This window comes from Natator depressus, chromosome 1 (genome assembly GCF_965152275.1).
Source record: "Natator depressus isolate rNatDep1 chromosome 1, rNatDep2.hap1, whole genome shotgun sequence".
NCBI classification, from domain to species: domain Eukaryota; kingdom Metazoa; phylum Chordata; order Testudines; family Cheloniidae; genus Natator; species Natator depressus.
Window position 1 is genome coordinate 94,947,412 of NC_134234.1, and position 24,323 is coordinate 94,971,734.

Here is a 24,323-nt window from a genome sequence, read left to right on the forward strand (position 1 = left end):
CCTCAGGAAGAGGATACTTCCTGGCAGGCACCAAGCAGATCTCCCAACATGGAGAAGTTTGGGGTCCACAACTTGTAGTTCCTACCACTGCTACTGAAGCACACTGGACCTTGGGCTACATAGGTTTCAGTTAAATACAAACCCTTTTAGAACTCCCAGTCTAATGTGCTAATCCCGGTTGAGGGGCAGGAGATTAAGCCGTCTTACAACACATTGAAAAGAGTGCATTAGAACAAAACTAATGAAATATACAAAAGGTGCTGACACATTCTACTACTCTTATATAGGGAAAACCCCTTCAAAGGGTTCAAGTGATTTAGAAGCCAATCCTGTTTTCAAAAGAGATTGAGACACTTAGGGCTAGATTCACAAAAGGACTTAGACATCTAACTGCCACTTTAGGTGCCTAAATCCCAGAATCAGGTCCCACTGGGAGTCAAAAAGGCCCTGCTCTGCTGCCATTAAACTCTGTAGGCACCTAAACTTGTTCGGCACTTACATTTTTCCAGTTAACATTTCCTAAGCACATATGTTTCTGCCTCTGCCCAAGTGCACCGCAGCCACACGTCAGGTGGTCAGATGACTCCGTCTCAGAGAGATGCACAAACCCAGGAATATAGGCATTCCTGCACCTCCCCGCCTGCAGGGCCTGAGCCTGCCTACCTGATTGGCCCCCGTGTGCGAGTTCGCATAGAAACAGCCGGGTAGAGGGGAACCTTCCTTGTAACTTTTACCACAGTGGTTAGGATAATTGCCTGAAATGTGGGGGATCCGTGTTCAAGTCCCCTCCTCCACCTGATGAGGAGAAGGGAGTCAAAAAGGGCTCTGCCACCTCTCCGTTGAGTGCTCTATTCACTAGACTATGGCATATCAGAGAAACAAGGTGGGTGAGGTAATATCTGTTATGGGACCAACTTCCATTGGTGAGAGAGACAAGCTTTCTAGCCACACCGAGATCTTCCACAGGTCTGGGAAAGGTACTCCCAGCATCACTGCAAAATGCAAGGTGGAACAGATTGTTCAGCACACAGGTGCTAACTTTTATTTTTCCTGGTGGGTGCTCCATGTCCGCCCTGCCCCAAGGCTCCGTCCCCCTGAGACCCTGCCCGCTCTCCTCCTCTGCCTGCCCCGTCTCCTCCGCCTTCCCTCCTCCTCCTCCACCCACTCGCTGCTCTCCATCATGCCCCAAGCGCCTCCCATCAGCCACCAAACAGCTTTGACTTGTGGGTGCTGAGCACCCCCAATTATTTTTTCTGGGCGTGCGTCAGCCCCGGAGCACCCACGGAGTCAGTGCCTATGGTTCAGCATAAGTAGTTAGCACATAATGAGCCACTCTATCTTGAATGGTCCTTACAATAAGAGCTCTGCAGCCAGAGGACAAAAAGGGGGTTTAGAGATTGTTGTAATAAGCCATAAAGCCAGTGACGCTGGTCAGTCCTTGATTTTTAGCGTCTAGCGGAGTAATGAATTTAAGCACCCAGGCTCATCTTTTGAAAGTGTTTTGCAGGTTTCCTTTGAGGATGCGGACTGATAGCTCAGATCGAGAGTGAGCACGTTGTGAAAAGTGTTCACCCGCAGGTGATAGCGTGTTTTTGTCTTTTATCATTTTCCTGTGTGAGTTCATTCGAGAGCGCAGTGATTGTCTAGTTTCACGCACATAGTTGTTATTGGGGCCGTTAGCCCACTGGATGGAGTACACCACATGTTGTGATAGGCATGTGTAGCATCAATGGATCTTGAAAGGTGTGTTGTGGGGGAGGAGGGAGGTAGCAGTGGAGATCTGGCTGCAGGTTTTGCATCTGTGGGTCTGGTGCCGCTATGGGTATGCCCTGATCTCTCCTGTTGAAGCTGTTCTACTGTGGATAGATAACGAGAGAGTCATCAGGCGAGAGACAGAGTGAGCATGAGCCTGACTCTCTAGTCTGGTGATTAGAGCACTCATGTGGGAGACACCGGATCCAGTTGCCTTGTGCCATTGAATTTTTAAAATAATATAGCCACAGTGGAACAACTTCAGCAGGAGAGATGGCAGACGACCTCCCCTCCTTATCAGACAAGCCCAATGGATAGGGCACACACCTGAGAGATGGCAGATCCCCGTTCAAATTCCTTCTTTCTCTCAGGTGGAGGGGGTGACTTGATCTGCGGGTCTCTGGCATCCCAGGTGATCGCCCTAACTACTGGGGTAAAAGTGAGCTTCTCCTCCTAAGACAAGTAGCATTGGTGCCTAACACCAAGAGTGGCTTTGCAGCTGCGAATCCCAAACTGAGGGGGGCGCCTATATGTGAGAAAGGGGCAGCTTAACACTCACTCCTCATCTTGGCACCTCCTACCATCTAGATAAGGCAAGGAACCTGGTGTGCTGCCTTTTGTGGATCCCATTCTGCTGCTCCTATCTCTCCCCATACATTTTATGGGGGCCTAGGCACCTAACTCAGGCTTTGTGAATCCCAATGATTTTCTACATGCCTAAGTCTCTTTGTGAATCGAGCCCTTAGGAACCTAAATTTTACTGAAAGTCAATGCGACTTGGGCTGCTAAAGCCCTAAATCACACTTGAAAATGGAATTTACACTTTTGAGAACTTTTGAAAATGTCACCTGTTGTCTCTTGTATCCAGAAAGATCCAAAGTCATTTTGATAACACTACAGAAAGAGGAATCAATTCTCCCACCACTGGAATGCAACTACCTCTCTGGTCCCATGAAGCCCACCACCATATGCCCCCCCTAATCTGGGAGACCCAGAAAGGTAAAAGAGAATATCAGCTTTCCATTAAAACCCAAACAAACCATTTCTTGAAGTGTTCAGGAACTGGTAGCTGAGAGCCCGTGCTGTCACACAGTTGTAATTTGTAAAGTCATGTGTGTAAAAAAAGCAAAAAATGGCTGAGAATTTAAAACCTGGACAGTAACAGGTTGTGAATGCAGTGATGATTGAACATGGAGACATGCTGGACAAAAAGAGCTCTCAGAAATGGTTGTAACTGGTTCCATCACTTCATTCTGACTCAACAGATTTTCTAGGCTTCAGAGTGATACACATGGGGACAATGCTGGAACCTTATGATATAGATTAGCATCTATACACAATTTTGCAGAATTCTTTTTTCTTCCCTAAAGTAAACCAACCTTTGCTCTGCATGCTTCACAAAGGAAGACAAAAACAAAACAACTGCTTTCTGAAGAGCAGCTTGCTGGCCAGTGTCTGTGTAAAATTTTACTGCTTGCCTGAGGAGACATTCTGCAAAATTAAAGTTCTTATATAAAACTAATTATTATTATATTATTATTTTATTATGCCTGTTTCAGGCACCTACCACCATAAAATCTAGGTGCTACTAATTAATAGTGGTCTGCTTTAAACCCTCTTGGAACAAAATGTGTGTGAATCACCTGAGATATGGTTCAGGTAGTGCCTATTCAAAGTTTTGAGTTTCTTCAGTCTAGAAATATGAGGGAAACCATCTCCCTTGCCAGATTTCTGGTACTTGTTGGTTACAGACATGTCTGAACTACCACAAGGATATCCCATTGTGATATATTGACATATCTGCTTGCAAACAAAACGAAGATAAACTGAAATGGGAGACAGTAAAAAAGAGCACTAAAATAGGTAACACATTTTTCAAAGCACAGAAATGCTTTCAGACGACTCATGGGTGAAGGTGCTGATCAGTTCTTCTTGTACCTGAACACTATCAGAGAGAACATTTGAGAGAATCATAGAATATCAGGGTTGGAAGGGACCTCAGGAGGTCATCTAGTCCAACCCCCTGCTCAAAGAAGGACTGATCCCCAACTAAATCATCCCAGCCAGGGCTTTGTCAAGCCTCACCTTGAAAACCTCTATGGAAGGAGATTCCACCACCTCCCTAGGTAACGCATTCCAGTGTTTCACCACCCTCCTAGTGATAAAATTTTTCCTAATATCCAACCTAAATCTCCTGCACCGCAACTTGAGACCATTACTCCTTGTTCTGTCATCTGCTACCACTGAGAACAGTCTAGAGCCATCCTCTTTGGAACCCCCTTTCAGGTAGTTGAAAGCAGCTATCAAATCCCCCCTCATTCTTCTCTTCCCTAGACTAAACATCCCCAGTTCCCTCAACCTCTCCTCATAACTCATGTGTTGCAGTCCCCTAATCATTTTTGTTGCCCTCCGCTGGACTCTTTCCAATTTTTCCACATCCTTCTTGTAGTGTGGGACCCAAAACTGGACACAGTACTCCAGATGAGGCCTCACCAGTGTCAAATAGAAGGGAACGATCACGTCCCTCGATCTGCTGGCAATGCCCCTACTTATACATTCCAAAATGCCATTGGCCTTCTTGGCAATAAGGGCACACTGTTGACTCATATCCAGCTTCTCGTCCACTGTAACCCCTAGGTCCTTTTCTGCAGAACTGCTGCCGAGCCATTTGGTCCTTAGTTTGTAGCAGTACAAGAGCTGCTGTAGAGAGCCATCCTTTATCTCTGAAAATGGTACTGGTGTCTTAAAATGTGAAAAAGGAAATCTGCTATATAGCTTGATATAACATGGTTTTAATGACTGTGAAATCATGGTTATATTCCAGTTATACAGCTCCTTTCACTAGAATGGATAGCATGAGTACAGATGAATTTGTGAACTCATAGAGGATACTAAATTAAATGAATTTTTAATTGGTTCTGGAGAAACTGGGACATTAACTAGCTGTTTTCCTGGGTCATTGCTAGGGATCAGAAGAACTGGAAGGGCATGGAGTAAGGATGGCATAGGCAAATGAAAAATATTCACGTATCATGAGTTTGCAATACGATGTGACTGCAGAAAAGGGTGCATTGGGATTTGGAGTTGCATATGGAAAGCAGGGCGGTGGGCTGCACCGGGCATATCGCTTTTCAGTTCTGGGCAGGATGTTACCACAATGATATTGACAAATTGGAGAGAGTTCAGGCAAACGCAACAAAAATGACCTGTGGGCTGCAGTGACTGATTTATGAGGAAAAAATAAAGAGTACAGTCTGAATAGCTTGGTGAAAGACTCACTGAGAGGGAGAAAATCTACAAATATTTGATACTTGTAAATAGTATAGAGAGGAATTATTTCATGTTGTGCTGGGCTGGAGAAGGTAGGGTCTAATTAGGCCTAAGAGCATGAAAGAAAAAGGGGAAATTTGGGCTGACATGCAGTAAACATTTTCTGCCAGTGAAACACACAAAGCTGTAGCGTAGTCTACATAGGAAGTTGTAGAATCATAATCATGGGGTACTTTTCAAACTAGTCTGGGGAAGCACTAGAAAATGTATTGTTGAAACAGTTCTGCATTGAGAGGGCGATGTACTCAAAGTTCTAATGGGCCTTTTCCTTCTCTGACTTCTGTGAAGTCTTTGTTTCCTCACACAATAATAATTGGTTGATGTACAGTTACAGTGCACTGAACTGTTCCAGAAGAACCCAATGATTTAAAGTGTCCTTATCTGGGTGACAGCCACAACAAAAACGAACAGATTTCTGTTCTGCAGAATTGACTGGGGCGGGGGGGGAGGGGAGGGGGAAGGGGGGAAAGCAGCTTGCTGTTTCCTGACTGCCAGGTGAGTTTACAGCAATTTGTCAGTCAGGATTTTGAGTAGTTATTTTGTTTATGTCCTAACATGCCCATTCACAATGCTCAGTACAACCTGACCGTACTTTGCTTCTATGTAAAATGAATGTATAATAGTAAAGAGAAGCAGAGAGAACATTTTTGTATGCTGCTACACTGAAATGCATTATATAGATAGGAGCTAGGCTGCTGTCAAATGATTGATGGCCGGTGAGGGAGAAACACCAACGGGTGAAGTACTAGACAGACAGTAGAAAAGTGTTGACTGATAGCTAGTCAGTTTCACCTGCCAGGCTAACAGTATGAGGCATACATCTAAACAGGATGTAGTCAATCCGCAGACCTGTCATAATAGGGCGGGAAGGGGGCAAGGGTGGAAAAAAGCATCTTTTTTTCTTCCAGGAAGTTTCTTTCAAGTTTTAATAGAAATGTACTTCTCTTTCTCTACTCTTCTATTGCAGTCCAGCCCCCCCGGGGACAGTTCCTCCATGCCAGCAGATAAGAGACAGTGCAAATGAACATTTGAGTTATGTTATCTCTCTGCATAGGCCCCAGCTCAGATTGTTTTAATTGGAATGTGGCATTTGAAAAATGATGAGTTCTAAAAATGGAAAATCCATAAAATGGAATATTTATTTGCAGAATCGTGAGGTTTGTCTTCCTGAGATTGCATTTCAGCGTAGGGCAGAGAAGATGTATTTGGTCTTAATGAAAGGCTAAGCTGTCATTCTGTAAAAAATCCCACATTTTCTTGTTTCCAGAAAAGCTGGTTGTGACGTTCCCCTGATGTTATCTGGACCCCTGATCTGCTAGGTCACTCCAATCCTCAACTCTGGGAGCCAGCCTTACCCTGCTTTGCTGTGAGAACCCCCACTCCTGGGCTGTTCACGCACAGCCTCTAGAATGTAAGCTGCTGTCAGCTACATGAGTGAGCACTTTTGGCCAGCTACTGCTTGAATTGTGCAACCGAATGACACTAGTCAACATCTCTGGTCCCAGACACAACCCTAGGAACCTCTGTCTTGCAGTGTCCAGTTATGCCCATTGGATGCTGCAAGCTTATATGAGTTCATCAATTTAACAAAGAAATTGGTATGTACCAGGCTTGTTATCCCAAGGGGAGTCTCTGACACACTTCAACCCAAACACACTGCTTTAGGTAGAATAAACAAACAAATTTATCAACTACAAAGATACATTTTAAGTGATTATAAATCAAAGCACAATAAGTCAGATTTGGTCAAATGAAATAAAAGCAAAATATATTCTAAGCTGATCTTACCACTTTCAGTGCCCTTACAAACTTAGATGCTTCTCACCACAGGCTGGCTGGTTGCCCTTCAGCCAGGCTCTCCCCTTTGATCAGCTCTTTAGTCACTTGGTGGTGGTATTTGTAGATGGAGGTGGAAGAGAGCGAACATGACAAATGTCTCTCCCTTTTATCATGTTCTTTCTTCCCTCTTGGCTTTCCCGGCCCCACTTCAGAGACAGGTGAGCATTACCTCATCATAGTCCCAAACTGACCAGGGGAAGGGGAGTGATTCGCTCGAGAGTCCAACAAAACCTTGCTGCCTAGGCCAGTGTTCTTTGTTCCTGAGGCTGGGCTGGGTTTGTCCCATACATTTCCTGATGAGGTGTGAACAGCACCTCTGCTCCTGGAGAGTTTTGCCTGGGCTTGCTTTAAGCCACGAGGACACATTTTCAGCCTCATAACTATATACATGAAATTACAACCTATAACATTATTATAACAACGATGCTCAGTGCATCGTGAGCCTTCCGAAGACACCCGACATGACAAACTTTGCATTGGATACCACAGGGTGGTCCCCCAAGGTACAGAATGTCACACTGGTGTTTTACCTTCAAACATGGTGTGGTTTTTAAAGCTCTGAGCTGAATCCTAAATCCACAGGGGCTGGCGCACCTGGTGTGCATGCACATCTGAAAAGTAGGTTTTCTGCAACCTTTCTGTGCTCCCACCTCCAATTCTGGCAGTCATTTCAGTCCCCAGCACAAATTAGAGCTGCTCTAACTTAAGCCATTTGCTAATGGACCCAATAAGCTGTTATGCCAATGGGAATCCCAGGAGCGCAATGAACTGTAGTGTTATGCTTAAACAGAGCACACGAGAGCTTTTTATAGGGGAAAAGGCAACATGCCGCATTTATTGAGAATACAGCAATTAGCAGATGCTTTTCAATCTCTCACACACACACACACCATGCACACAGTCCCACCAGTCGATGTTTATAGTTACCAGTCCAGAGTCTGGATCAATCTAGTGGCCAGCCAGATTGGTCACACAGGGGAGCCGGGCTCTGTCGGTCGCGATCCGATGCTCCTGGAGTAGTGGCAAGATGAACCCAAAGTCCCATGGCAAAGCACCCTGTTCTTATAGTCTTTTTTTGCCGTTGAAGTCTATGGATTTTGCTGTGTCAGTTTGTGACTGGTTACTCCTTAATTGGTATTATCTTTTGATGGCCCAAAACGCCTCCTAGAGGGTCATCCTGTCTGGTTTTGATTTAATCAATTATCTTGTGTTTTAAGGATGCCAGCCTTCACCTCAGGGTCGTCAGTCTGCCACTCCTCAACCATGGATGCGCATTGATGGTTCTCTGGTATCTTTAAGTCTCTTCAGTTTCTTCACTCCTCCTCCCTTGGCCATCTGGCTTCAGAAATGGCCTTCACGCCTTATCTTTCCCTGATGCATACATTCTTCATTCACACAAACAGTTCTTTGCAGAGACCTTCAAAAGGTAACAAATAGCAGTGTTTTATGTTGAACAAGAAAGGCATCATAAATTAGACCTTACTAAATCTTGTAACTGTCCTTTCCCACATTGGGGCGTGGGCCTCTGAAATTCCTCTAATCTAATTAACATAGACACGACAAAATCCTGTCTGTTACTTACAAGGCATAAAAAGAAAATGGCTAATACTAGTATTCACTATCCTATTCATTTATTCTAATACCTTAATTCTTACTATAAAACATACACTGTATATAGCCAAAACATAACCAATTATATAGCCCAGTACCCATGGTACAACACTAGTCACACTCTATCCTACGCAAAACATCCCCCCTACGCTAGAGGACTGTTGCAGGATGTAGCAGGATGTAACACAGGGCAGGCTCTGTCCTCCAATCTGTATGTGATACATGTTGCTTCATATAAGAAATATTTTCTCGGGGACAAGTGCTGACTTCTGTTAAAAAAAATTATAAACCTGGTTTTCTACAGATCTGATGGGAGCTGTGGTCAGACCAAAAAAATGCATTTCTGAAGCATGATGGTTTTTCTGTGGGAACTTGCATGGCCCACCCAGCTCCAGTTGGAGGATTGGAGGTGCAGTGCTGAGCAGCAGCAGTAGCTATACTGCTCTCCCTTATCCACGGCATACTTGCTGGTGGTGTGCAGAGGTCTTGCAGATCAGATGGTTCCAGCTCTCCTGGTTTCCAGTTGTTCCAGTAGCTGCCTGAGTACTGCATCAAAGGCAGCTAAAAAGGCCTTAATCTTTTCCCCGTCTGACTTTTGAGGTGGTTGAGAATTGTTTTGCAACTTCTCCAGTCAGTGTCATAATTAAAGTTCTGAAGTGGAGCTGCTCCATGGCTGCTGCTGCTTTCCCAGGAGGTCCCAACAGAACCCTGACCATTCCTATCCAACTTTAATTGGGGGTTTAATTTACCAGGCAGGTTCTCACAAATTCTTTCAAGAGCTTCCATTTTCATTATCAACTTTCCTACAGAAGGATTTAGCCACTTGGAGCTGTAAGGTAATTATGCCATCATTAACCAAAAAGCTTATAGATATTTGCCAATATTTGTGGCTTGTGGCATAAAATGTTTTTCTCTCTTTTTAAAGTTTGATCTGGCCATCAAGCTAACCCCTCTCAACCATGCATGAAAATCAAAATGGTTACAGACTCACTGCATCACTTTCTTATTTGCATATGAATAATGCTTTGTTCGTGAAAGAGCTTCATGTAAATTTTGTCTGTTCAAATTTTTGAATCCAATACAGCCCTGTTCCTGAGCCAAATGCAATGTTATTCCTTACAACAGTGGTTCTCAACTGGGGGTACGCAAAGGTCTTCCAGGTGGTACATCAACTCATCTAAATAGCTGCCTACTTTTACAACACTCATGCTTTTGATGTAGCCTGAAATCAGTACAAACTAAAAATTCATACAGGCAATGACTTGTTTATACAGCTCTATACACTGAAATGTAAATACAATATTTATATTCCGATTGATTTATTTGATAATTATATGGTAAAAATGAGGAAGTAAGCAATTTTTCAGTAATAGTGTGCTATGACACTTGTATTTTTGTGTCTGCTTTTGTATTTTTATGTCTGATTTTAAGTGAGGTGTAATTTGGGGATACACAAGACAAATCAAATGCCTGAAAGGGCTACGGTAGTCTGAAAAGGTTGAGAGCTACTGCCTTACAATCCTTCCTCAGCTGTTATACTGGGAAACTACTTTAAAGAAAAATGAGGCAGAGAACTTTACAATGTCTCCAGGTGGTTTTCAAGTAAGCCACAAGAGGGCATGTAGTGCTTTTATGTACAGCAGATTATGCCACACTTTCACTATTAGTATGAGTAACTGTGACAATAAGGACAGCTTTAAAGCTGTAGCTATGATGCCAAGGACATAGGCAAAGAGGGACTGAAATTGGATTACTTGGCATAAGGGGTTTTTTTTATTACATAATGGGCAGAACTTAAGTCTTATGCATTAATTGCACTCCTGAGAGACTAGAGGCCAGATCACAAAAAACACCATCACAGTGGGTTCTCTCAGCAGACAGACAAGGACTGAATGAGCACAGACATTTGCTGGATTTACTCCCTCGCCCTTAGTGAAGGTCTCTTCTAAAAAAATTTCTCAAGTGTGGCACATTTTTAGCCCTTTTCCTGACTGCATCTAGCCCATTTCCTATCACTGCCCTTCAGTCCAGCCGCAGGCTGCTAGGAAGAAATGCAGAATGGGAATGAATGCTTGTGGAATTTTTTTCAGCTTGTGCCATTAGAAAGTACACCAGGCTAGCACAGTGGAAAGGCACTATCTTGTAAGCTGAATAGCCTGCGTCCAGAAGGGAAAATGGCATTTTAATTTGAAAGTAGCTCCCCATCTCACCACCACTGTGAGATTGCGGCTCACGCACCTTTGAATCCATCTCGCACAGGTGGCAGGAGGTAGCACATTCCACCATGGGACAGCATTCTCAGCATTCTGCCAGTCGACAACTCACAGGGGCCTGTGGGAGTAAAAAGGCTGCTGGTGGGAAACAAGGGTGGTGCTATAAAGCGACTGCCACCTCCCATGGCCGAAGAGCCTGTGGGGAGCAAGTTCACAGCTCAAGAACTGTGTGGCCTTAGCTGAGAATTGAAAGTGGCCAGGGAGCACCCTGATTCAGTGCTTTCCCTCTAGCAGTCTCCTACGAAGTCAGGGCTTCTGTGAAATACTCAGCAGCAATTAAAGTCGCTCCCCATACAGTAGAAAACCCCCAAAATGGGTGATGGTATCAACCTCCCCAATTTGGGCTTAAATCACACTAAGAATAGGAATAATTTGGCTGAGAGGCTGTGTATATCGATCACTGCCAGATCGGGGCATATATGTACATAAAGCACATTGACCATCCCATCGGCACTTAGGCCATGCCCCAGAATGACCATCCACAGTTCCTGTCATAGGGCAGATAGTCTCTTCACCATGTTTCAGAGGCGCCAGACTAGGAGTAGCCAGATTCCAACCTGAATTCCTGATGGTAGGTTTTATGCACAGCACCAGCCAGAATTCAGCCCCAGGGGTTGGACAGCAAGGAAGAAAGAGAAAAAAGTGCTCCATCCAAAGAAATCCTTTCACAGGAGTGGAAGAAATGTTGCCCTTAATGTTCTCCACTCCTGGGTATTTAGTTTCCACTAAGGTAGGTCAATTGGTTGCTGGAGTTTTATGTTCAGTACTTTTTTTGAGTTCACAGCAGCTAGAATATGTTACTCACCGACCTGTGCTGGTGCTGATGATTGCGTACGCTGTAGCATCAACACTTAAACCTCATTCAGCACACCAGGAATTTAAAACAAATCAGCAAGAGGTCCTTACAGAGCAATGGACTCTAAATCTAACCTATGAAAGTACAACTGAATGGTTCACAAATTTAGTTTGGCTCAACTCTCATTCCAACATTGGTTTCTCTTTGCTCTGTTTGTGAGGACAGTTGTACGTCACGTTAAATGATGAAGAGATAGGTAATAAACAATCTACCAACAACCTTGTGTTTTTTACTAGAGACTCTCCAGCACATTAGAACTTTCAGTGAAAGTTGGAATGCTATAGATATTGATTAAGGAAAATTTAATAGTAAGTCAGAGCACAAAGAGCTACTGGAGAGCCAAAAAACCCCCACATTTACAATGCATCGTGTGACTGAATGATGTATGTTGAGTTAGGATATTTTACTTATGTAATCAAAGATGACATACTTTAAAATATGACTCATTGCATGTAACAACATCTATTTAATGTATCATATACAACATTCCCGCATCCTCAAAGTCAGTATTTTAGGAACAAGTTTTGCATTTAGCAGAAATTACAATAGGGCCATGTGTACGCAAAGAAAGCTAAGTATATAACAAGATTTGCACATATCTTCCATGATCAGTGTGCTTTACAGTTAGATTTATACTACCACTTTCAAAATGCTAAGTCCTTTAATATGCTATATGTTTATTCAGAAAGTTAAAACAGGGCTTAATTTTTCTAGAAATCAACACAGTAAATTGTACCATAAAAGATACCATTGGTAAAGCATAGCAGTGAGTAGTTCCAACAATATAACATACTATCCACTGAAGCCTACAAGATCCATCCAGGACTTAATAAATGATGGGAACACAGGCGATCTCACGAACATATGGCAAAACCCTGATACAAATGCAATACTAAGCCAAGTTACTTATGGACTATTGAGGAAAGCAAGAGGGAAGTATGGGAATACTTTCCAGATGAGATGCTTAATTTCTACATCCCATGCTTTGAAAAATGTTTTAGGACTAGTTTGTTTACAGCAAATAGTTTTTTCAACACTCAGAGTAACATTTTTTCAAGTCATTAATGTAGGAGAATCTGTATAGGTTGAAATGAAAAGAGCCTACAAAATTTAGAGGGAAATTTGAAATACCCGACTCCTTCTCTAGCTGACATTGTCCAATAGAGGAAGCCTATCAGAGAACTTACTAGAGTTAAATTCTTTCTGGTCTGAGAATTTAGCTGTTGAGGCTGTAAAATAATGTGCTATTCCATAATGTGAATGAATTTATAAAGTGCCAGTGACGTGCCAATATTACACAGGTAGGGAAGAGCAGCAGCTGGAGTAAGAGGTATCTAGAGCAAAAGACTGAAATTTTTTTTTGCTCTCTAGTGCTGCCTGTAGAGAGGACCTATGCCTGCCAGTGGGGGTTGGGGGTGGGGCAGGGGAGCAGAGTGAGGGCAGCCAGCTTCAGCAGTGTAACTGAGCATGTTCAGTCCATGTGAGCATCAGGGTTGCCAGGTGTCCGGTTTTCGACTGGAACACCCGGTCAAAAAGGGACCCTGGTGGCTCCAGTCAGCACTGCTGACCGGGCCGTTAAAAGTCCAGTTGACGGTGCAGCAGGGCTAAGGCAGGCTCCCTACCTGGCTCCACTCAGCTCCTCAGAAGCGATGTCATGTCCCTCGGTTCCTAGGCAGAGGCACAGCGCTCCCCCCACCCCCCATGTGTCGCCTCTGTCTGCTGGGATTGGCTTTAAAGGTTTGGTGAGGCCATTTGGGAAGGACCACGTGGGGTCCTACATATCTATGCTCTAATTTCTGCCCTTCATACACAAACACACATTCACCCCTGCTCCTCTGGTACTCATAACACTGCCATCTCCTGACAATTTCCTGCAATCCCCCACCACTTCAGCTGTGTCTGACCCCCCACTCACCTCTTTCCTCTCAGCATAGTCTGAGAAGTTTCCATGTGCAGAAGGGCAGGTATAGGATTCAGTCTCTGCCACAGGCCCCTGGTACTGAAATCGCACAGGAGTGTCTGTTTAGTTAGAAATGAATTCCTGCTCATTACTTACTTGGACATGGGAAATTTGAATTAGGGAGTTTCCTGGTGTTTATTTTAGTTCTTATGCAATTTAAGTTAAGGGCTGATTCTGTGGCTTAAACTGTCCCCACATATTCCTTACAGTATTCCATCTAGCCCCAAAAGAGCGTTTGCAGAATCGTACATGGAATATTTGAGTCCTTTTTTTAAAGAAACATCACTTATTTGCAATATTGTTTTATGCCTGTATATACTCTACTATCCAAAGATATATAGTCCATGAAATTCTGCTTGTCACAGTATTGTTAGTTTAGAAACACATTTAGGAAAAAGATTTGCATTTGTCTTTGTTTTTCTTTTTTTCTGTCTTCGGGATTCTCAGATGATGTGATCCAAACCTAGGCATCACAAACTACAAACAACTTTTGGCAACAGGAAAACTCTATCCTGGCTTAGGCTGCACATGTGTGTGTGAAAGCAAACACATGTAAAGCAAAGTACCTCGTGTGTTGTTTCAAAATGTTTGAAGATATGAGACTGATGACCACAAATGACTGGAAAAGAACAAGGCCTCTGAGATGAGAACAATGTCGCTAGCTGTCTAGCAAAGGAATGTGTGTCAAGTTGTTAGTTCAGCACTTGGCTAAGAGTTGAACAGCTAATCAGGTTAAGTATCAGAGGGGTAGCCATGTTAGTCTGGATCTGTAAAAGCGGCAAAGAGTCCTGTGGCACCTTATAGACTAACAGACGAAATAGGTCCTCTCTACAGGCAGCACTAGAGAGCAAAAAAAATTTCAGTCTTTTGCTCTAGCTACCGCTTACTACAGCTGCTGCTCTTCCCTACCTGTGTAATATTGGCACATGTCACTGGCACTTTATAAATGCATCTGACGAAGTGGGTATTCACCCACGAACGCTCATGCTCCAATAGGTCTGTTAATTTATAAGGTGCCACAGGACTCTTTGCCGCTAATCAGATTAGTTTCCTACAGGTAAATCTGATGACACAATGCTACAGCACTAGGCCTCTTCTGTATAATTTTTTTTGCTGAATCTTGCATTTATCAGTGGTTCAAAACCTTTTCTGTATCTTCTGTGCTGAAAGAGTGCAAGCAGCATAATTAGTATAACTGAAGCTATCAGTGCTCCTCCGATAGTGGATCCAGCCATAATAGCCCAAGCATGTGTTTCTTCAGGTGAATCTGTAAATACAGAAAGAACGTCTGAGTTATAGAATGGGAATAATTTTGCTTCTAAAATCACAAAGGAGGAGGAGCAAATATTAGACTCTGCTTTAACAACAGTAGGACTATTATAACTTGTATTGCCGTAGCACCCAAAGGCTGCAGTCAGGGTCAGGGCTCCATTGTGTAGGCAATGTGCAAATATACAATAAAACACAATCCTTGCTGCAAGCGTTTATAATCTAATTTAAGACTAGATACAAGAAGCGAGTGTAAAAAATGGAGGGAATGAGAAAGGAGGGACAATGGAAAGAGGGACAGGAGCACAGAGTTAAAAAGCCTAGCTATGCACAATTTGCAAGTTTTGGGTCAGGGTTTTATTTATTTAGGTAGCTTTGAGACAAATAAGGAAAAATGGTCTCAGCTATACTCACTATTGTGAAGTGCTAGAACACAGTATGTTCTTATCAGTCTGTCCATCCCAACCCCGCATGGCAGAACATCTTTACTTGGTCTTTTCACTGTCCCTCGCAGAAGCTTATTTTGGGTAAAATATTCAGAAGTGTCTCAGTGACTTAGAAGCCGGAGAGTACGTCTACACAGCAGAAAAAGACCCGCAGCAGCAAGTCGCAGAACCCAGGTCAACTGACTCGGCCTTGCGGGGCTCTGCTGTGGGGCTAAAAATAGCAGCATAGACATTTGGGCTCAGGCTGAAGTCCAGCCTCTAAGACCCTCCCAACTCCCTAGGTTTCGGAATCTGGGCTCCAGCCGAAGCCCGAATAGCTACACTGCTAGTTTTATCCCCTGCAATGTGAGCCTGCCCCATGCTCTGAGACTCACTGCTCCTGTTTTTTGGTTGGGTTGTTTTTTTGGGGTTTTTTTTGAAGTTTAGTCTCATTTTCTAAGTCTCATTTTCAAAAGTAAGGCTCCTTAAGTCTCTTGAAAATGGGCACTTAGGCTTCTAAGTCACTTACACATTTCTGACAATTTTGCCCGATGTATTCCTGGTGTCAGTGACAGTACTACCCTCCTCACCCTACACTGACTTTCAGTAAGACTTGGGCAGCTTGGATCCCTAAGCCCTTTTTGAAAAATGTGACTTAGGTGCATATGAAAATGTTGCTCTTAATGCTCAGTTATCTGAAGACCTTTATGTGAAAACTTGAGCAGCCCAGTCTCTTATTCTGCAATTCCTTTAGCACGTCTGTTAATCACCTGGCAGATCAATGGCATAGCTGTAGCCAAGTTGTTCTGCAGCTAGAAAGAGGTGTGCGTTGGTCACAGGAGGGAAGAAAGGGACCATGTTGAACATCCTGTTGTGCCCAAGAGGGGCCAGCTCCAGAGGCCAAGCATTGTCAGAGGGGTTAAATTGTTTCATCCACTCATCAAAGATGGCATCAGTAAAGGAATGAAGGACCTGTCAATTCAAATACACATACGCACACGTATAAATACCTTTCTGGTTCCAACAGCTTCCAACATTTTGTGCTTTTAAAAAAATCCCCAGGACAGGATTGGTTTGGAAGTAGGAAATATCAGTAAATATCACAACTTATGCATGTGGACGCTGTCGCACTGAAGAGTGCTGAACTCCCTAGCAGCTGGATTGGCCCCTTGTAACCTGCCCTTCACTTAGCTGCGCTGCCTCAGGAGCCCAGCAAGGCCCAAGCTATGACTCACCGAGTGTCACAGTTCAGTCCCACCGGGGAAGGAAGCTTGGCCGCTCCTTCTCCTCATGCACCTGCTTTCCCCAAGGGGGCGGGTCAGCCGTATGGACCAGTGTACTGAGAGAGCAGAGCCTTGGTTCTGCTGGCTCCCTCACCCTGCCAGCCCACCTGTGCTGGCTTTAGAGTGGCGACGGTTAGCTCCATAAAATGTAACCTGCAATGCAAGTAGCCCATGCAAAAGAGTTGGGGGTGTATAGTCCCCTACATGGGCTCATAAAACAGTTTAAAATTGAGCTCTAATCTAAGACAAAGAATAAAGAGAAATGAGGGCCAGACTTTCCAGCCCATTGGCTCAGCCTTTCACTGGTAAGGGCAGGGAAGCTAAGTTGGTCTCGTTTACACGCCACGGAGCCAGTAAAAGGTATTACAAGATGTCAGTTGAAGTAGAATGGGGGCTGTTTTATTATACACAAGTGTGTTTCTTGCTACATGGCTCCCTCTGACCCTTGAAGTCGGAGTTACACCAAACTGGTCATTCTTAGGGTGCGTCTACAATTGAGCTGGAAGGTGTGACTCCCAGCTCATGCTGACACAGCCGAGCTAGCTCTGCGCTTAAAAATGTATCCACAATGGCATAAGTGGCTGCTCAGCCTGGCCACTCCGAGTATAATCCCACCCGGCCCCCTGCAAACATATTCAGGCAGATATCCTGAGCTGCCAGCTGTGTTGCCGCTGCCACGCTGCTACTTTTAGGCACTAGCTCAAGTAGCGCGAGCGTGGGTACGTCTACACAAGCTAGGAGTCACACCTTTCAGCTCAAATGCAGACATACGCCCAAGCTTTCTGAGACTCATACTAAGTAGACCAAATTCTGAGGCAATGTGTAAAGGGTGGAGGGTGTCAGTTACACCTTGGTAAGTGGATATGAGTCTAAAAACCAAGTCTAGGGGAGTCTATATGAAGCCTACGTGGGTGTAACATACATGTTTTAGGGGCCAATGAAGGTGTAAGTTACATCAACTTATTCTCTTTCTCAACTTAAACTCGCTTCTGAATTTGGCCATAGGAGTCCTCACTCCTTTGGCTTTAGTCTTCAGGAAACAGTCTTCCAATTAGCATTAGTAACCCTCCCAGAACTCTGACGCAGCAAAGACACAAAAACAAATTATTTTGCATTTTTTAAAAAATTCTCTGGAAACAGAAGGTCCTGATGAACTGGAAAAGAGCTACGGTAATCTCTGCAGTGGGCAAAAAAGAAGATCTGGAAAGTGGTCTGTCAAATCAATAATGCCAAGTTCAAAACACTTCAGCTATGGTACAAAAGATTTCAGAGCTGCCAGAGAAGAAAAGTGTTGTCCAGTGTTGTTTAATGTGAGCTATTTTCTCCACATTGCAATTTTTGAAATGCATAGTTTTCCATTCCCTTTTACTGTTTTCCCTCCTCACTAATTTTCTCTCTGGGTGCTCAGCACATTTGAAAATCAGGCCACATATTTAGGTGCCTAAAAACCTTAACTCTAGGTACTCACTTTTGCAGAGCTTGGCCTACAAGTTTAGTTACAGGACTTTGGGTGAGCACAGCCTTTCAAATGCAAGTATTTCTTCAGAGAGTAAGTTTTTCATTAGCCACCAGAGGGAGCCCATACACTCCAGAGAAAGAAAAGGAGGACTTGTGGCACCTTAGAGACTAACCAATTTATTTGAGCATAAGCTTTCGTGAGCTACATCTCTCTTCATCGGATGCATCGGAATGCATGTTTATGCTCCTTTTCTTTTTGCGAATACAGACTAACACGGCCGCTACTCTGAAACTCCAGAGAAAGAGAGACTCTCAAAATGGACATATAGCAGGAAGGAAGAGGGGTTTAGAACAAAGTTTACAGAAATGTTTACAACATCCAGTCCTTTTCAACATAATGACAATTCTCCGTTTCCATAAGCTGAGCTAGCTGTAGAGAAGTACTTCATCCTTGGCTGTTCCGGCATGCTCAGATAGCTACAGAAGCAAGACTCTTTGGGCTAGATTCACAAAAGGATTTAGAAAAAAGAACAGGAGGACTTGTGGCACCTTAGAGACTAACAAATTTATTTGAGCATAAACTTTCGTACAGCTCACTTCATCGGATGCATTTAGGATTTAGGTGTCCCAGAATTAGGCCTCCCTGGAATTCACAAAGGCCTGACTCACCTGCCCCCAAAGTCTGCAAGCACCCATATTTTTGTAACTAAAGTTTCTTAAACACCATGGTTCTGGCTCTGAGCACACGCACTGAAGCCCCACACCAGGCATCTGCATGCCTAAGCCCCAGATGGTGCAGTAACCAGGGGCAGATCGGCTCATCCACCTATCTTGCCTACACTGCCCAATCAAGTAAGCATGCTCAGAGCTCACCTACCAGATCAGGGCCCTGTGGAGGAGGACACCTTCCCTCTTAACTTTTAGCTCAGTGGTTCCCCACTTCACCTGAGGGGAACAGGGATTTGACCTAGCCTTTGCCTCCTCTCAGGAGGTGCTGTAACCACTGAGCTATGGGATATTCTGATGGGAATCTCCTCAGCCTTTCCTCTTGAAGCTGTTCTACTTTGGCTAAATCATGAAAGAGCAATTGGAACAGGGGGCCTGGACCCTGGGTGTCCCATGTGAGTCTTATAGCCAGTCAGCTACAGAGTCCTTCTCACACTTGCTCTCTCTCTCTCGCTTGCTGGCCCCGTGATTCTTCCATTATCTATCCACAGTGGAACAGCTTCAGCATCGGGACAGAAAGAGCAAGTGAGAGAATGACTCTATAGTCCAGTGATTAGCGCACTCACCTGGGAGACCCAGGTTCCAGCCCCCCTGCTGCAATGACTTTTTTTAATTAGTTATCCAAAGTGTCAACAGGAGAGACTGGGGGAACCTCACGTCAGAATATCCCACTGCCCGGTGGCTAGTGCACTCACCTGTGAGGTACCAGTTCCTTGTTGAAATGACTTCTCCCGTCACATGGAGAGGGGACTTTAACTGGGGGGCAGGTGTCCCACATCCCAGGTGAGTACCCTAACCACTGGGCTGAAAGTTATGAGGGAGCTCCTGCTCCTCCTCCCACCCCTGCTTCTTGCTAAAATGGTGTAGTCGCTTAATGCCAAGAGAGGGTGTGCAGCTGAGAATGCTAAGCAGAGGGAGGTGCCTTCCTGCACCCCAGACTTGGGCACCTATCTCTGAGAGAGGGCAGGGCTTAGCACACACCTCTTGGCTTAGCATCGCCCAGTGGCTAGCTTACATGAGGAGCCACCTAGCATGCTGGCTGTTGTGAACCCCATTCATTGTATAGGGAGCCTCGATGCCAAACTCCGGCTTTGTGAATCCCAGTGATTTTCTAGGCACCTAAAAGTGTCACCACTCCTACGTTTCTGTGCGAATCGCGCTTCTGGTGAGAAGAGTGTAACCTGCTCTTACAGATGCAGACCTTGCTACAGTTATCCATGCTTGTGTCTTCGCAAGGTTAGACCATTGTACTGTGGTCTACATGGGGCTACCCTTTATCATTCAAAACCTTAAATTAGTTCAGAATGTGACTCCCCGCTTGTTGAGCAGCGCTTCAAGCTGAGAGAATGTTGCACTAGTGCGTCAGTGCCATTGTCCAGTGATGTGTAAGATGTTGGGTGTGGTTTATAAAGGGCTAAGTGGTTTAGGACCTAAACGGCTGAGATGCAGTCTCTATCCCCTCTGCCACAGTTCCAGTCAGCTCACAGGGTTAGGACAGGGAATGGCAGCACATTTTCCAATAAGCTCTTTGACTCTGGAACTCACTCCTCTGGTTGGTCCAAAAGAACCTGCAAGCGTCATCTATTATCTTAGGCTTCTGTGGTGGGTTGGGTTAACCCCCACTTTGCCCAGGTTTGGCCCCCGCTCCACCCCTTCCTCCAAGCCCCCATCCCTGCCCCACCTCTTCCCGCCCCCCGCTCCTGCCCTTGCCCCTGCCCCACCTCTTTCTGCTCCCTCCCCTGCCTCTTCCTGCCCCCGCTCTTCCCCCTCCCCCCCAGCGCCTCCTCCATGCTGTGGAACAGCTGATTCACGGGAAGCAGGAGGGCTGGGTGGGAGGGGCAGGCTCTGACCCAAGGGCTAACAGTGGGTGCTGAGCAATCACTGCTCCAGCCCCAGAGCACCCACAGAGTCGGTACCTATATATTTTAAATATCTGAAAAAAGAGCCCAGAGGGTTGGGATGGTGCAGGGAGTCTTTTTAAAACAAAATTGAAGAAAAATATTATTTGGACTGTGATAGGGCCCAAAAGGTGCTTCCCAGAGAGGATCACAATCCCCACTGAAAAGAATATCTTTGCTGCTCTTCATTCTTTACAATGTTACAAGCAGTGTAAGGGTGCAGATAGCAGATGGCGTAATAAGGTTCAACCATTTTTGTGCAAATATCCCTCATCACTCTTTAAGTCATATACCATATAAAATAGGATGGAGTCCCCCACTTCTCCCCCCCCCCGCCATTTTGCCTCTCCTCATGCATCTAAGATTCTGATCTAGCAATTGGATTGGAGAGGGCAGGTCCTTTCACCCACATGAAGCTCCTCTGAGGTCACCCTGAGATTGCAGGATCAGGCTCTAACTCTTGTATATACACCATTCTCTTCCACACACCCCCTTACTGTGTACAGCATACAACACCAAACTAAACTTCTTTCCATCCACCTGATAACAGACGATTTACACCATGTCACATCACCCCTGAATTTGGTCCAGAGTTTTCCAGAATTGTGCTGTTCGTACTTGTTGTAGTAGCCAGGGAAGGTACAAACAAACTGTTGTATCAACCAGGCAAGGTATTAATAAGCTTCAACAGGAATTTATTTTCAAAATGGAAACCTCTTTACCGAGCTGCTGCTGCACCCTCTGTAGCTTTCTCCCAGCCTCTCAACACGTCCCCCCTCCTTCCTGTTTCCTGTCCTTTCAGACTCCCAACAGCCAGGGCTCCCAATTCTAATAACTACAAGCAACATCTAAACACCACAGTACTACAAAGCACCTGCTAGAAAAAAGTTGTCCGTTTCAGACAACTATCCAGTACCAAGACAGGGGACCAAATTCATTACTGTTGTAACTATTGTCTTCAATATACACACAAGAAAACTCTGATCCGCAAACCACCAGTTGAAAAGTAATCCACTGTATAAAATAATGCTATCATGAACTAAAGATTTTTTCTGTTTCAGTTTTTTTAAATTGTGTTTCTTTTATTTTAAAACACAGCTACCCAGCAGGCATCTCATTTCAGCCGGTATCTGAACTCGCAGTCCCAGCTCACTGCTGACCCTCATTCATTAAAAATCTAAACGTGTTTTCAAAAAGAGGCTTAGGAGTAAGAAGTGAACGTCAAGGAGGGATATAAAAACTCGGAAGGAAATAAATTGGGGAGCTACTGCATGGTCATTTGGGCTAATACCTACCCACAATAATTATGGCTTCGTCTACCAAAGGCAGCCAGCTCTAAGAACGTGTAATATTAAAAAGCTTTTCAGTAAATTTGGCAAGTACCTGTGTGGAGAATAAAGTATGTATGTAACAGGCTCAGCTACTGAGAATACATTTGCTCACTGCTGTCTCCTTTATTTTTAGAGTTCTGTGTTGTACTGAAGTACCAGTACAATTACATGATTTTATCCCCCAGAACACACCGAAAAGGAGATGTAGCTCCTCAGCCTATCCCAGTGAGCTGTGTTTTAAATAAACAAATAAATACTGACACAAAGCCAAGCTAAACCTGATTTCAGTGAAAATTAGGTGTGTAACTACCTCTGAGCATCTGGGCTTGATATCCTAAAATATATAGTCCTACTCTCAAAATCTCTTCTGCTGAGACATTGACAGGAATAAGATGAGCTAAATGTAAAATTAAAATTCAAGCTGTGTCAGACCAGCAGCTCTTCCACTTTGAATGGCTGCTGTTCTTCCCTAAAAGCTGACTTTGGATTGCACTAACCGTCTTGACAATTCTTCCCACTTTATTTAACTACTAGTAGATATGGCAATATAAAATACAAGAGGAGAAACTTTTATTTTGTATTTGAAGTAGTCATTTTTAGTCTAGGCACTTCACTACTTCTATCCTCCAAATTCTTGGTGAGAAAACTGCCTTAGAGGTGTTGTGACAATTGGGCCTTCACATTGACCCTAATTGTGAGTTCAGCTGTAAAAAGTGAGTATAAGTTCATAAGATGTCACCATAACCTGTAAAATAAATGTTGATGGGACAAGATGCAAAAGTGTGACAGAAAGACTGGATTAATCGAAACAAAATGACCTACTGATGTAATTCAAGGGCGGTGTTAAACTCATGCTTGGTAAACAAGTAAAGTGTGGGACCAAAAATCAATGAACCAACATTGGTGTGTCATAAACTAGGCCTAATTGGTGGACACAGTACCACCATTCTCTTCGTAGGTCCTTAAAGAAATAGACTTTAGGGAGAAAAATTGGCTTTTGGAGCAAAGCTTCACCATCATGGCTGCCCCCGCCCATCATCTTTGGGGTGCTTTGGGACACTTAGCCTTTGTCCTCCTGACCCTCAGAGATGTCCGGGCCAGAGAGGGGGATCCAGATGACACTGTCACCTCTACTGGCTCCAGCTGAATCCTAAACACCATCTGGGATGAAACTGGATCAGACTTTAACAACAGCAGCAACACAACATCTCCAGCCCATCTCACCTAACTTCTTCTCTTTTCCCCAAAAGGACCATTATTACCATCTTCGATACCATCTAACAGGCACTCGCACACGGGGGGGTTTCCCTCTGAAAACTCTCTCGAACTAACAGTGCAAAGGAACAAGGGATATTGTTAAAATTAGAGATTTACTTAATACTTAAAATTTCAAAGTCTATCATTGTTTTCCTTCTTTTCTGTATCTTTAATAAAAGGTTAGAAGGATTTTTTAATGGTTTATTTGCCATGGGACAAAGTAGGTTGGGGTCTCTGTATGCCAAACCCCAGGCCTTGTTTAAGACTGTTTAATGTTGGACCATGACTGGATTATGTGAACACCATTGGCCCACATATTCCACCTAAATTAATACAACAGAGGCATATTCAGTTGCAGTCACGTTAGGAAAATGACATACCACAAAGATTGGATCGTTGGCTGCAGCATGAGGGGAAGCGCTGGTTCCATTCAGGAAAGAGTGAACCAAGTTATGCAGGCTCACCACTGGGGAGACAAAAGGTCCATCTGGTTTACCAAACCCTTCCAGGGCATTCCTGTGCGTGCGATAAGACAAGAGTTAAGTAACCACCTATTGACCAGCACTACCTCCAAATGTATGTATAAAAGGCTATCTTTGGGCTGAATATGTTATAGGAGTTGGGGCACAAACCTGAAGCTGAAATTAGAATTCCAGAAAAAAGGAGGATTATCAAACTCTTGAAGTGAAAGGCAGTTCTGGATATCTTCCATGGTTGGCAACTGCTCGCTAGACTTCCCTTGTGGGTTCCTCCGTAGCATCCCTTCATTAGTCCCATTACACAGTGTAACCAGACGGTTGTAATCATCCAAGCTTAGATTAAAATCAAAATTGCATGGAACAATTAGAATAGGATGTTGGAGGGTGAGGGGGTTCACTCTGACAGAGTCAATAGACGCTGTACACTCAGTCCCCCATCAAAACCACTGGGACGGCTCACATCCCAGATGTTAAACACACTTGCAAGTGTTTGCAGGATCAGAGCCTCAGATGGCTACAGAAGTTTTGTACCAGAAAAGCAAATGGTCATACTGCTAACCTGAGCTGGAATCGTAA

At 44.2% G+C, this 24,323-nt stretch overlaps 1 protein-coding gene across 2 annotated transcripts in view; it reads right to left on the reverse strand.

The window, feature by feature from the left end:
* Positions 1 to 13,042: 13,042 nt before the first annotated feature.
* The window catches only part of DCT (dopachrome tautomerase), a 28,366-nt gene continuing 17,085 nt past the window's right edge, over positions 13,043 to 24,323 (reverse strand). Inside the window, exons 5-8 of one of the 2 annotated variants that reach the window (XM_074944546.1) lie at positions 23,901 to 24,080; positions 23,649 to 23,784; positions 16,086 to 16,287; positions 13,043 to 14,888 (exon numbers count right to left, since the gene is read on the reverse strand). In XM_074944546.1, coding sequence (XP_074800647.1) covers positions 14,707 to 14,888; positions 16,086 to 16,287; positions 23,649 to 23,784; positions 23,901 to 24,080 — 700 coding nt within the window. In that variant the 3' untranslated portion in view covers positions 13,043 to 14,706. The remainder of the gene's footprint in view (positions 14,889 to 16,085; positions 16,288 to 23,648; positions 23,785 to 23,900; positions 24,081 to 24,323) is intronic. The other variant, XM_074944553.1, reaches the window with a different exon arrangement.